General features: G+C 43.9%; 1 protein-coding gene across 1 annotated transcript in view; it reads right to left on the bottom strand.

The window, feature by feature from the left end:
• Positions 1–15,230, bottom strand: part of LOC308578183 (putative helicase senataxin) — a 299,741-nt gene that overhangs the window by 228,374 nt on the left and 56,137 nt on the right. The window contains exon 3 of the mRNA XM_081178438.1: positions 2,777–2,981. Coding sequence (XP_081034564.1) covers positions 2,777–2,981 — 205 coding nt within the window. The remainder of the gene's footprint in view (positions 1–2,776; positions 2,982–15,230) is intronic.

Here is a 15,230-nt window from a genome sequence, read left to right as displayed (position 1 = left end):
TTATCCTATAAAGCGTCTTAAGGGAGATACCTGACTCGCCTTTTCATGAAGTTCAGAAAGGAGTGTGTTTAGCTTCGCTTTGTTTTGTTTGCAAAATGAATCACATGGTCAGGCATTTGGGGAAGGGGGCTTTCTTTGTTTTGATCCACTACCTTTTTATTATTAGTGTTTTGTCCCAAAAGCAGCAGCTCTGGTCTGTGTGAATACAAGTGATCACTGATGTCTTCTGTTAATCCTGGTGTCCTCTATTAATCCTGCCAATTAATTGTTTTTGAAAGATGCTTCCCCCCGCCCTTCTCACACACAGAACTAAATGCATATTTTATGAGGGCACATGTCGCCTACAATTGTTAGAACTGGTTGTGGGATTTTTAAAAAGTCATCATTTTTTCCAGCACTTCTTATACCCCTGTATTGCAGACCAACCTTGCTACCCCTTAGATTACAAATGGAGGAAGAGGAAGCAGAGACTGGCAGAACCGCTATAACTGAGTTACTTTCCTCTAGACAAATGGTGAAACTCCAAATGGTGACCTGCTTAGGGAAGCTATTCCTGTCTGTTTAAATAGGCAGGACTTGGTTTGCCCAATACAGTGGTACCTCGGGTTACAGAAGCTTCAGGTTACAGACTCCGCTAACCCAGAAATAATACCCAGCTCTACTGATACTGAGCTCTACCTCTCTTTTAAATCAGAACCAGTGAAGGCGGTGAAGGTCCTGTGTGAGTGCCTGGAGGCGGTTGGAGGATGGATGGCGGCTAACGGATTGAGGTTGAATCCTGACAAGAAAGAAGTACGGTTTTGGGGGGGCGGGCGGGTGACTCCCTGGTCCTGAATGGGGTAACTGTGCCCCTGAAGGACCAGGGGCGCAGCCTGGGAGTCATTTTGGACTCACAGCTGTCCATGGAGGCGCAGGTTAATTCTGTGTCCACCTGGTATGCAGGCTGAGACCCTACCTGCCCGCGGACTGTCTCGCCAGAGTGCTGCATGCTCTGCTTATCTCCCGCTTGGACTACTGCAATTGTGCTCTACGTGGGGCTACCTTTGAAGGTGACCCAGAAACTGCAATTAATCCAGAATGCGGCAGCTAGACTGGTGACTGGGAGTGGCCGCCGGGACCACATAACACCGGTCCTGAGAGATCTGCATTGGCTCCCAGTACATTTCCGAGCACAATTCAAAGAGTTGTTGCTGACCTTTAAAGCCCTAAACGGCCTTGGTCCAGTATACCTGAAGGAGCGTCTCCACCCCCATCGTTCAGCCCGGACACTGAGATCCAGCGCCGAGGGCCTTCTGGCGGTTCCCTCATTGCGAGAAGTGAGGTTACAGGGAACAGGCAGAGGGCCTTCTCGGTGGTGGCACCCGCCCTGTGGAACGCCTTCCCTTCAGATGTGAAGGAAATAAGCAGCTATCTTCTCTTTAAAAGACATCTGAAGGCAGCCCTGTTTAGGGAAGTTTTTAATATTTAATGCTGTATTGTTTTTAACACTTGATTGGAAGCCGCCCAGAGTGGCTGGGGAAACTCATCCAGATGGGCGGGGTATAAATAATAAGTTATTATTATAATATTATTAGTACCTCGGGTTAAGAACTTTACTTCAGAATAAGAACAGAAATCGCATGCCGGCGGCGCAGCAGCAGTAAAGTAGCTAAAGTAGTGCTTCAGGTTAAGAACAGTTTCAGGTTAAGAACAGACCTCCGGAACGAATTAAGTTCTTAACCCGAGGTACCACTGTACATTTTGCTAGCTGAGGAAGAACAGTGGTATAGCGCTAAATGACGCTCAGGGTCCCTTCCAACTCTACATTTCTATGATTCTATGAATGCCTATAGATAACACATGAAAGCTTTTTAACAAATATGTGACAAGAAAAGATGTAACCCTAGTGGTTGGATGAACTTGTCTGACTATGAGGCGTGTGTGTGTGTGTGTGTGTGTGTGTGTGTGTGTGTGTGAATGAATTGGCATTAGCAGCTATATAGAAAGGGACGTTGGAGGCAAAGCTCTGTTAGGAAGAGAAACAGAATTTGTTGCTCTCTTTCTTTCTTTGGCTGGGGTTCTACATTTACCATTCATCTGACAGGCAGAAATTCAGCATGTGTGGAGGATATGAGTCATTGAAATTAGTGTGCATTGCTAACTTAGATCTATAAATTTCATTGGGTCTTCCCTATGAGTATGACCAGCATTGGAAATGTAGCTAGATTTTATGCAATAGCCATAAGTCAAAGAAAGCAAAAGATTACACAATTGCATAAAATGTTATAAACCGCTACAGTTCTTAGTTAAAACTCCTATTCTTTTAAACTTTTATGGTATTTTATTCCTCTAAATACACATTTTAAGTACATTCAATTAGTCTATTGATTGTTAAACCCCATATTTATCATTTTTATTGCTTATGTAGAGAATTATGCAGAAATTCTGGTTTAGTATGCTGGCTGTTTGCCGTAATAACATTGATTGATTGCTTTGAAGTCATTTCATTCTGCATCAGGTAAAGTAATTTTAGGCTCCCCCCCCCCAGTCCCATATTTTGCCCAACCAAAGGTGACAACCCTAGATGAGCAGCAGAATATATATTCTATAAATAAAAATAATACTCCTTTTGTAATAGGTTTTTTTTTGGGGGGGGGGGATAGTAAAACAAAAAAACAAATCCCAGTCAACATATCACCTCCAGCTGTATTCTGAGAAGACTTTCCATAGCTGCTTTTATTGAACTACTAATGCAGGGGGAGAACTGGATCATGTTCAAGTGCCACCAGATACTCACTGAGACGTTCATGAAGTAACAGGTAGGGGTACTTCAGCATTTCCAACAATGGCACTCTGAGGTTCTCCTCAAAGTTGGAATCCGTATAATGGCACAGTTGCGTTTCCCCATCTTTGTCTACAATGAAGAGGTCACTGTCATCTTCCTCCTGCATTGATTTCTCAAAGTGGGTAATAAGGCGAGTGATTTCAAGCTTGCACAGGATCTGCAATGGGGGGGGGACCTTATAAAATTCTGGAACAGAGAGAGCAACTGACTCTGCTGGCCTAAGAAGACACCAGCTGAAAACAACAGAATCTGTAGATTATTATTTATTAAATTTATATCCCCCTCTTCCTCCCAAAAGGAACCCAGGGCACCAAACACACAAGTGATAAAATAATTAAAAGATCTAAAAGCTATTCCAATAGAGATGCAGACTGAGGAAGATCTCTGTTTAAAAGCCTTAAATGGTCAAGTGGCAACAACCAGAGAGAACACATCAGTTTTAAGAAGGAATAAATCAGAATCATTTATTTTATATATATATATATATATATATATATATATATATATATATATATATATATAGACACCACAACAGATAAAAAATGACTGCATTCAAGCTTCTTGGCTATAGAAGTATAACTCACAAGGAATTATATAGGATAAAAGAAAGCAAAAGTACATTATGCATAACTACCGTATTTTTCGCTCTATAACACGCATCTGACCATAACACGCACGTAGTTTTTAGAGGAGGAAAACAAGGAAAAAATATTCTAAACGAAACAGTGGATGTATGATTTTTATGGTTCATGCTGTGGCCACAGACATGTGATCTGACAGTGAGTTTGGGGTAGCCCAATGCAAAAATCCTGAGGATCCATGTGGATCCATGCTTTGTGACCACGTTTTTGCGCCATTGCGGCCCCATGAAACAGTGGGTGCGTGTGTGTTTTTTGGTGCAGGCTGTAGCCATGGAAATGCTATGTGATCTGATGGTGAATTTGGGGTGACCCAGTGCAAAAATCCTGAGGATCCATGTGGATCCGTGCTTTGTAACCACGTTTTAAGTGGGGAGGGAAGGAAAAGAACTCAAGGGACAAGGAGCACGCGTGGGGGGTGTGGAGGAGCTTTTCCGCGAGCTGAGTGGGGAGGAGGGAGGGAAAGAGCACTGTTGCTTTAAAGGTATACTTAAGGTATTTGCCCTGTGCCTGGGGTTTTTTCCATTTAACAGTTTGCAGCCTTTTCCTTCCGCTCCTTGTTTTGAGGCAGAATAGATTTGAGCAAGTGAGGAGGACTTGGATTGCAGGGGATTCGCCATTAGCTGTGTAAAAGCGTGTAAAAACCTGATATCTGAGGTTGTTGAGGGCAGCAGTTGAACTTGCAGGGCAGCAGTTGAAGAAGGAGCAAAAAGGGTTTTCGTGTGTGTGTGTGTGTGTGTGTGTGTGTGTGTGTGTGTGTGTGTGTTTCTTTGTGGCTGATTAGCTGTTCTCCCTGTGCAAAGGTCAGAGGGGGCAGGATTTCTGTTGAGGCAGGTGATTAGCTGTTGGAGGAGCTTATCAGAGCTTGCAGGGTAGTTTGATCCATCTTTTAGATTTAGGGGAGCTAGTCTCAAACGTTTGTTGGAGGAGACCTAGATTTTTTTGTAGGGGAAAATATTTGTCCTGTCTTCATGCTTTTTATGATGGAGGACCACTGTAGCCACCCCCAACGACACGTTCTCAAGATGGAGGGGGAGGGAACAGCTGCAGTCGCCTGCGGTTCCTGCACAATGTTTGCCATCTTGCCAAAGGTTGCAGGCAGCTTTACCTGCAGCAATTGCATGTTGATTTCCCTCTTAAAAGACAAAGTCCAGCAACTGGAGGAACGTGTAGCTACGCTCCAAAGAATTAGAGAGCTGGAGCTCTTCTTGGAAGCAACAGAGCACACCGTCTCCACCAAGGAGGAGACAGGGGACTCCCCTGAGAAGGAGGCTAGTTCACCAACACAGGAGCCAGATATATGGAGAAACGTGACTCAAAGAAGTAGGAGGCCCAGGGTTCGCTCTGATTGTTTAGAAATACACAATCGCTTTGAGGTCCTCTCCCCTAGCATGGAAGACGAAGAGCAGACTCCATTTGAGGATCTCTCCCTCATTACAGTCGATCAGGTATATGAAGACGAGCAGCAAAGTCAGTGCTCAGGGAATGTTCAGGCGACCTTGGAACGGACAGCTCACGGAAGAACCCCGACCAAACCTAAGAGGAGGCGTGTAGTGGTGATAGGGGATTCCCTACTGAGGGGAACAGAAGCAGTGATCTGTGGGCCTGACAAGATGTCTCGGGAAGTGTGCTGTCTCCCCGGGGCTAAGATCCAAGATGTAACTGAACGACTGCAAGGAATCATAAAACCCACTGACAAATACCCCTTCCTCTTGGTTCATGTGGGAACCAATGACACTGCAAGCAATAGCCTCCAGAAGATCAAAAGAGACTACGAGGCTCTGGGCAGGAAATTGAAGCAATTAAATGCACAAATTGTCATCTCATCTGTCCTCCCAGTTGAACGACGTGGCCCAGGGAGAGAGGGGAAAATAGTGGAAGTGAACAGCTGGCTTCACAAATGGTGTAAACAGGAACGGTTTGGATTCTTAGATCACGGACTGCAGTTTCTTGAAGATGGACTTCTGGCAAGCGATGGGCTGCACCTCACAACGGTTGGGAGGAATGTTTTTGCCAAAAATCTCAGAAACCTCATCAGGAGGGCTTTAAACTGACTAATGTGGGGGAGGGAGACAGTGCTCCTGAAGGTAGGAGTCTATCAATTGATGAAGATGATCATCCAAATGTCATAGACCAAATGGAGCAAACAGCACGCAGACCTAGTGGTGGGAGGAAAAAATCCTTAAATAAGAGACACGGGGGAATGATTAATGGACTTCAATGTCTGTACACTAATGCGCAAAGCATGGGAAATAAACAAGATGAGCTTGAGCTCTTGGTACAGCAAACTAAATATGACATAATAGGCATCACTGAAACCTGGTGGGATAAGTCCCACGATTGGAATGTAATAATGGGGGGATACAATCTATTTCAGAGAAACAGACCAGACAAGAAAGGAGGAGGAGTGGCGTTATATGTCAGGGATGTGTATACCTGTGAAGAGATCCAAGATTTAGAACCTCCAAGCCAAAGTGAGATGATGCCTTCCTGGAACAGATGGCCAAGCATGCAAAAGGAAGGGAGATAGTAGTAATGGGGGACTTCAATTACCCGAATATTTGTTGGATGTCAAACTCAGCCAAGAGCATAAGGTCAAGCAGATTCCTCACTGGCCTTGCAGACAACTTCATTGTCCAGAAAGTGGGAGAAGCAACAAGAGGAACAGCCATTTTAGATCTGGTCCTAACCAATGTTGATGACCTGGTTAGTGGGGTAGAAGTGGAAAGATCATTAGGAGCGAGTCATCATGCTCTTCTGAAGTTTACTATACAGCGGAAAGGAGCAGCCAAGCATACTAGGACTCAATTTCTTAACTTTAAGAAAGCCGACTTCATAAAACTTTGGGAAGTGCTGGGTGAGATCCCATGGACAGTAATACTAAAAGGAAAGGGAGTTCATGATGGCTGGGAGTTTGTGAAGAGGGAGATAGTAAAAGCACAACGTTAGGATACAATCTATTTCACAGAAACAGACCAGACAAGAAAGGAGGGGGAGTAGCGTTATATGTCAGGGATGTGTATACCTGTGAAGAGATCCAAGATTTAGAACCTCAAAGCCAAAGTGAGAACATTTGGGTCAAAATTAAGGGAGAGAAGACTAACAGTGACCTCATTGTGGGAGTTTACTATAGATCCCCAAGCCAAAGGGAGGACATAGATGATGCCTTCCTGGAACAGATGGCCAAGCATGCAAAAGGAAGGGAGATAGTAGTAATGGGGGACTTCAATTGCTGTGATCACCAATAGTCAGCATGGATTTCTGAAAAATAAGTCATGTCAGACTAACCTGATCTCGTTTTTTGACAGAATTACAAGCCTGGTAGATGAAGGGAACGCAGTGTATGTAGTCTACCTTGATTTCAGCAAGGCATTTGACAAGGTGCCCCATGATATTCTTGTAAAGAAACTGGTAAAATGCGGTCTTGACTATGCTACCACTCAGTGGATTTGTAACTGGCTGACTGACCGAACCCAAAGGGTGCTCATCAATGGTTCCTCTTCATCCTGGAGAAGAGTGACTAGTGGGGTGCCACAGGGTTCTGTCTTGGGCCCAGTCTTATTCAACATCTTTATCAAGGGCATCCTGATCAAATTTGCAGATGACACCAAACTGGGAGGGGTGGCTAACACCCCAGAGGACAGGATCACACTTCAAAACGACCTTGACAGATTAGAGAACTGGGCAAAAACAAACAAGATGAATTTTAACAGGGAGAAATGTAAAGTATTGCACTTGGGCAAAAAAAATGAGAGGCACAAATACAAGATGGGGGACACCTGGCTTGAGAACAGTACATGTGAAAAGGATCTAGGAGTCTTGGTTGACCACAAATTTGACATGAGCCAACAGTGTGACGCGGCAGCTAAAAAAGCCAATGCAATTCTGGGATGCATCAATAGGAGTATAGCATCTAGATCAAGGGAAGTAATAGTGCCACTGTATTCTGCTCTGGTCAGACCTCACCTGGAGTACTGTGTCCAGTTCTGGCCACCACAGTTCAAGAAGGACACTGACAAACTGGAACGTGTCCAGAGGAGGGCAACCAAAATGGTCAAAGGCCTGGAAATGATGCCTTATGAGGAACGGCTAAGGGAGCTGGGCATGTTTAGCCTGGAGAAGTGGAGGTTTAAAAACCATATTGTCAGAAAAGCAATATTTATGGTCTGGAAAAAATACAAAGACTTGTTAGAAAGCAAAACTCCGAGGTGGGTATCACCAATAGAGGCCAAGGCTCGGAAAAAACCTAATATGGAGGCCGGTTGGCCGAAATATTGGGAAATAATAGAAAACATTGGAGACAACTGGAGGTTGCAGAGCTTTGAAAAATTAAAGGGTAAAGTGCAAGACTGGCTTCACTATGCCCAAATTAATGAGGTTTTTAAGCTAGATAAAAAAACAGGATTCCAGGTGGAAAAATCGAAACTTGAGACAGAATTGTTAGAACCAAAGACCAAGCTATTATCGAGAATGTATAACTTGCTACTTAAATGGAACACTCAGGATGAGACAGTTAAATCAGCCATGATAAAATGGGCTCAGGACATTGGTTACAATATCATGTCTGAGGACTGGGAAAGGTTATGGACCACCGGTATGAAGTTTACGGCATGTAATGCCTTGAAAGAAAACATTATGAAAATGGTATACAGGTGGTACATGACCCCAGTCAAGCTTGCTAAGATTTACCATTTGTCCGATAATAAATGTTGGAAATGTAAGGAGGCTGAAGGGACATTCTTTCATCTCTGGTGGACTTGCCCAAGAGTGAAGGCCTTCTGGGAAATGATTTACAACGAGTTAAAAAAGGTGTTTAAATACACCTTTCCTAAGAAACCAGAGGCATTCCTCCTGGGCATTGTCGGCCAGAAGGTGTTAAAGAAGGACAGAACTTTTTTCATGTATGCCACCACAGCAGCAAGGATCCTTATCGCCAAATATTGGAAGATTCAAGATTTGCCCACACTGGAGGATTGGCAGACGCAATTGATGAACTACATGGAACTAGCTGAGATGACTGCCAGGATCCGAGATTTGGGAGAAGAAGCAATGGAAGAGGACTGGAAAAAATTTAAGGACTATTTGCAAAAGTATTATAAGTTATATGAACTGTGAGATGCCGTATGATTTGGAAGGTCAGCCCCAGCAATGAGAGTGGATTATATAAGAAATTGGATAATATTCATGAAAGAATCAAAGTTTAAATGGGTAAAAATGACAATATGTTATATTTTTAGAGTAAATGGAAAATAAGGGATTTAAACTTAAAATTGCAATTGAAAGTACAAAGAAACACAAGAAACAAGGGTATAACTTGCTGATAATTTTTATTGTTAAGAATGCACTGGGCGGGAGATGTGGGGAAGTCCAATAGAGATTTGAAATAAGTTGTTGAAATGGTTTGAATTTTCTGTTCTTTTTTCTTTTTATTTTCTATGTTCTTTCTTTTTTCTGTTGTAAAAAAATGTAATAAAAATTATTATAAAAAAAAAGAGAAGTGGAGGTTAAGGGGTGATATGATAGCCATGTTCAAATATATAAAAGGATGTCACATAGAGGAGGGAGAAAAGTTGTTTTCTGCTGCTCCAGAGAAGCGGACACGGAGCAATGGATCCAAACTACAAGAAAGAAGATTCCACCTAAACATTAGGAAGAACTTCCTGAGAGTAAGAGCTGTTCGACAGTGGAATTTGCTGCCAAGGAGTGTGGTGGAGTCTCCTACTTTGGAGGTCTTTAAGCAGAGGCTTCTCAACCATATGTCAGGAGTGCTCTGATGGTGCTTCCTGCTTGGCAGGGGGTTGGACTCGATGGCCCTTGTGGTCTCTTCCAACTCTATGATTCTATGATCCTATATTTCTTCCGGCAATCTCATCCAGTCCAGCCTTTCGCATGATGAATTCTGCATATAAGTTAAATAAGCAGGGAGACCATGTACAGCCTTGCCGTACTCCTTTCCCAATTTTGAACCAATCAGTTGTTCCATATCCAGTTCTAACTGTAGCTTCTTGTCCCACATAGAGATTTCTCAGGAGACAGATGAGGTGATCAGGCACTCCCATTTCTTTAAGAACTTGCCATAGTTTGCTGTGGTCAACAAAGTCAAAGGCTTTTTGCAATTTGGTCTCTGGTTCCTCTGCCTCTTATAAATCCAGCTTGCACTTCTGGGAGTTCTCGGTCCACATACAGCTTAAGCCTGCCTTGTAGAATTTTAAGCATAACCTTGCTAGTGTGTGAAATGAGTGCAATTGTGCGGTAGTTGGAGCATTCTTTGGCACTGCCCTTCTTTGGGATTGGGATGTAGACTGACCTTCTCCAATCCTCTGGCCACTGCTGAGTTTTCCAAACTTGGTGGCATATTGAGTGTAGCACCTTAATAGCATCATCTTTTAAAATTTTAAATAGTTCAGCTGGAATACCATCACTTCCACTGGCCTTGTTATTTGCAGTGCTTTCTAAGGCCCATTTGACTTCATTCTCCAGGATGTCTGGCTCAAGGTCAGCAACCACACTACCTGGGGTGTACAAGACATCCATATCTTTCTGGTATAATTCCTCTGTGTATTCTTGCCACCTCTTCTTGATGTCTTCTGCTTCTGTTAGGTCCTTTCCACTTTTGTCTTTTATTATGGTAATCTTTGTACAAAATGTTCCTTTCATATCTCCAATTTTCTTGAACAGATCTCTGGTTCTTCCCATTCTGTCGTTTTCCTCTATTTCTTTGCATTGCTCGTTTAAGAAGGCGTTCTTGTCTCTCCTTGCTATTTTTTTGGAAATCTGCATTCAATTTCCTGTATCTTTCACTATCTCCCTCACATTTTGCTTGCCTTCTCTCCCCCGCTATTTGTAAGGCCTTGTTGGACAGCTACTTTGCTTTCTTGCATTTCCTTTTCATTGGGATGGTTTTCGTTGCTGCCTCCTGTATAATGTTACGAGCCTCCGTCCATAGTTCTTCAGGCACTCTGTCCACCAAATCTAAATCCTTAAACCTGTTCCTCACTTCCACTGTGTATTCATAAGGGGTTTGATTTAGATTGCATCTTACCGGCCCAGTGGTTTTTCCTACTTTCTTCAGTTTAAGCTTGAATTTTGCTATAAGAAGCTGATGATCTGAGCCACAGTCAGCTCCAGGTCTTGTTTTTGCTGACTGTATAGAGCTTCTCCATCTTTGGCTGCGGAGAATATAATCAATCTGATTTCGATGCTGCCCATCTGGTGATGTCCATGTGTAGAGTCGTCTCTTGTGTTGTTGGAAAAGCGTGTTTGTGATGACCAGCTTGTTCTCTTGACAGAACTCTATTAGCCTTTGCCCTGCTTCGTTTTAATCTCCAAGGCCAAACTTGCCAGTTGTTCCTTTTATCTCTTGATTCCCTACTTTAGCATTCCAATCCCCTATAATGAGAAGAACATCCTTCTTTGGTGTCACTTCTATAAGGTGTTGTAAGTCTTCATTGAATTGCTCGATTTCAGTTTCTTCAGCACCAGTAGTTGGTGCATAAACTTGGATTACTGTGATGTTAAAAGGTCTGCCTTGGATTCGTATCGAGATCATTCTATCATTTTTGAGATTGCATCCCAGTACAGCTTTCGCCACTCTTTTGTTGACTATGAGGGCCACTCCATTTCTTTTACGGGATTCTTGCCCACAGTAGTAGATATGATGGTCGTCCGAACTGAATTCGCCCATTCCCGTCCATTTTAGTTCACTGATGCCCAGGATGTCAATATTTATTCTTGCCATCTCATTTTTGACCACATCCAACTTACCCAGGTTCATGGTTCTTACATTCCAGGTTCCTATGCAATATTTTTCTTTACAGCATTGGACTTTCCTTTCGCTTCCAGGCATATCCGCAACTGAGCGTCCTTTCGGCTTTGGCCCAGCTGCTTCATCAGCTCTGAATCTACTTGTACTTGTCCTCCGCTCTTCCTCAGTAGCATGTTGGACGCCTGCCGACCTGAGGGGCTCATCTTCCAGCATCATAACTTTTATGTGCCTGTTGTCTTTGTCCATGAGGTTTTCTTGGCAAGGATACTGGAGTGGCTTGCCGGTTCCTGCTCCAGGTGGATCACGTTTGGTCAAACCTCTCCACTATGACCTGTCCATCTTGGGTGGCCTTGCACGGCATAGCTCATAGCTTCTCTGAGTTATTCAAGCCCCTTCGCCACGGCAAGGCAGTGATCCATGTAGAGGATCCTACCTGCCTGCAACTGATTGCTTCTGGAAGTCTGCATATGCTCTGCTATATTCAACTGGGTCTGGCTAAGATCCTGCAACAGGTTAAAGTTGCCAGACATCAATAGTATCTGGAAAGCCTACAAGCTGTATGTATATAGCACTGTCCAGAACTGTAATATCGTCTGCACCAGTAAACTTTTTGGACTTTCAGCTGCCTCTGTGTGGTAGTGACTGGAACTGGGGGCAACTATGGGCTATGTGGGTCTCTCACCTCAGATTCCCAGCAGGGGCTGTAAGGGGAAGGGCTGCAGCTCAGAGCACCTGATTTGCATGCACAAAGTCCCAGGTTCAATCCCAGGCATCTCCAGGCAGGGCTGGGAGAGACTCTCAATACTGAGCTATATTGACCAGTGGTCTAATTATCTACAAGACAGCTTCCTTTGTAACAATTTCAAAGGCAGAGAAGACATTTTTAAATAAGAAATGAACTTTAAAAGCTGTGCCAACACAAAAATGCTGCAAATGGAAGGGTCAAGACAGAATGGAGCTCAGCACTGGCAAATGGTGCTGTGTACTTTACTTACATGGAGTCTATTCAGCAGCCACACAAACATATCCCTGGCCATCTTGTAATTCAATCACAGTCTTCAAACACACGTTTGGACTCTCAATAACTGTGCAAGGTTTTAGAAAAGATATATAGCCAAGATCCTGGAAGATCCAGGCAAGGAAGAACAAACTGTTTTATGAGTCAGGCTAACTGGCCAGACAAAATACTGAAAAGACGCTTAAGCATTAAACCAAACAGGAAAGGAAGCAATACAACAGAAAGGCAAAGAAGTGGCAGACAAAAGAAAAACAGAAAACTGCAGTAACCCAGAAAGCCCAGTGGCACCCAAAGACCAAGAAATTAGTCGCTTAGGCTGCAACAGAGTAACATGGCTACCTCTCTGAAAATTGTTAAAATAACGAGGGCATAGTGTTAGTCCATTAAGAGAAAAAAAATTCCAAGCACACCGATACAAATCTATGGAGCGACCACATTCCGAATACAGTGGTACCCTGGTTTACAAACTTAATCCGTTCCGGAAGTCCGTTCTTAAACCAAGGCGTGCTTTCCCATAGCAGCAGGGGACTCAATTTACACTCAACAGGAAGCGGAACATGTTCTGCTTCCAAAGCAAAGTTCACAAACCAAAACACCTACTTCTGGGTTTGCAGCGTTCTTAATCAAGCTGTTCATAAATTAAGCTGTTCTTAAACCAAGGTACCACTGTACTGTGCACAGCTCTGGTTGCTTCACCTCAAAAAGGATATTGTGAAGTTTGGAAACCTTCAGAAAAGGGCCACCAAAATGATGAAAAGAATAGAGTGACTCCCCTATGAAGAAAGGTTGCAATGTTTGGGACTTCTTGGTTTAAAGAAAAGGCGAGTAAGGGGTGACATGGTAGGAGTTTATAAATGTTTGCTTGACATGGAAAAAAGTTTTCCTACCTCTCTGATAACACTAGAATTCATGGACTTCCAATGAAGCTGAATGCTTGAAGATTTAGGACAAATAAAAGAAAGGTCTTCTTCATGCAGCACATAGTTAAACTATTGAACTTGCTCTCACAGGAGGCAGTGGTTGCCACCAACCTGGATGACTTTAAAAGAAGGATTAGATAAATTCATGGAGAAGGCTATCAGTGGCTCCTAGCCATGATGACTATGATCTGTCTCCACAGTTGGGAGGAAGTAATGCTTCTGAATACCAGTTGCTGGAAACTACAGGAGGGTAGGGGGCACTGGTGGAGGAAGAGGAGTGGGGGGGAGCGCACTGCCCCCGGCAGCGCGATCCCGGCAGGGTGCCATCGCACCTGCCCCCCCACCTGCACTGGGCGTACCACACTGCTGCGGGTGGCGCATGCCAGCCCCACCCCCGCCTGCTCTCCGCTCCGCCACTGGTAGGGGGCTCTTGTGCTCGGGCCCTGCTGATGGGTTTCACACAACTAACTGTGAGAACAGGATGTTGGACTAGGTGGGCCCCCTTTGGCTTGATTCATCAGGCTCTTCCTATATTCATTAGTTTTTTTCTTGTTGTTAGAAGAAGCTGAAATGTCAGAATGTAGTCAGCAAGTCTTGGCACTCCCCGGAACTCTTTTTCAGGGTTAGATAAGTATTAAAACGTGTGTGCCAGAAGAATGAGACAGAGAAGAAGAAGAAGAAGAAGAGTTTGGATTTGATATCCCGCCTTTCACTCCCCTTCAGGAGTCAAAGCGGCTAACATTCTCCTTTCCCTTCCTCCCCCACAACAAACACTCTGTGAGGTGAGTGAGGCTGAGAGACTTCACAGAAGTGTGACTGGCCCAAGGTCACCCAGCAGCTGCATGTGGAGGAGCGGAGACACGAACCCGGTTTCCCGGATTACGTGACTACCGCTCTTAACCACTACACCACACTGGCTCTCAGTGTGGAGGAGGAGAGGAAAAAGCTGGGCATGGTGAAAAAAACTCCTCCAAAGTTTGCAGCTGGTAATAGCTTTGCGTATAGTACACTTAAGCAGACTTAATTAGTTAGATCATGCTTCGTGCAATTCAGATTTTGAGTTACACCAAGGGTGACTGGGACAAAACAAAACTAAGCAGCTGCTCCCACTTGAAAGTCTAAACAGCAACAGTTAATTTGAGCTCTGTTTTCAGAGCAAAGAGGAACTCTTTTTAAGGAGAGGGAGAGAGGAAGAGACAGACAGACAAACAGACAGACAGAGACAGAGAAACATTAGGGTTGCAAGGGGAAGAAAAGGACTTGCAGGCAATTTTATTTTTCACACAAGGAAACACTTATTTACAAAGTGAGTTAAATGCAGAAAATTTACTTTCATAATTGCTGCAGCCAGCTTATGAGTGCAACTTTTAAAAAATACAGTTGATTCTATCTAGTGTTCTCTGAACTGAAGTCTGATTTAGATTAATGGGCATGACTAATTTAGGCAGATATATATTTCAATGGGTCTACCTGGAAAACATTGTTGGCTAGAACCCAGCAAGCTATATAGCTAATGTGCTTGTGACACACAACTGAAACAATATTAAATGTATGCTATGTTATGTATTAACATTAACAGATTTCTGTCCACTCACAGATCCCTGCCCTCCTTTCACATTGCTGTTCCCTGGTCCAAATCCCTGTGTTTTCCCCTCCATTAAGTTTAAGTGAGCAAGTGCATCACCTCCAGAAAAAGCTACACCACACTTTTATTCTGTGCCAATGGTCAGATCACTTCCTGGTGCAACTGGACTTCTCCGCGACCCTTCCCCTCTGCAGAGAGGTGGGACCAATTTGGATGGTCCGCCCCCACCACTTAATGGATCCAAATGGCTTCCAGTGAGTGGTAGGGGATGTTTTATCCCATGTTGATGGCCTTTCAGCTGATTCCCTGGTGACCCGTTGGAATGCGGAGTTAACCAGGGCTATTGACTGCCTGGCTCCAAAGCGCCCTCTCCGATTGCATGGAGCCCAGACAGCCCTGTGGTTTTCCCCGGATCTGAGGGCAGTGAAACAATCGTTGAGATGGCTAGAGCGCCGGTGGCAGAAAACTCATTCTGAATCG

The sequence above is a fragment of the Podarcis bocagei genome (genome assembly GCF_964188305.1).
Source record: "Podarcis bocagei genome assembly, chromosome: W".
Taxonomy (NCBI): Eukaryota; Metazoa; Chordata; class Lepidosauria; order Squamata; family Lacertidae; genus Podarcis; species Podarcis bocagei.
The sequence above is the reverse complement of the archived record's forward strand: the minus strand, read 5'-3'. Positions and strand labels throughout refer to the sequence as shown.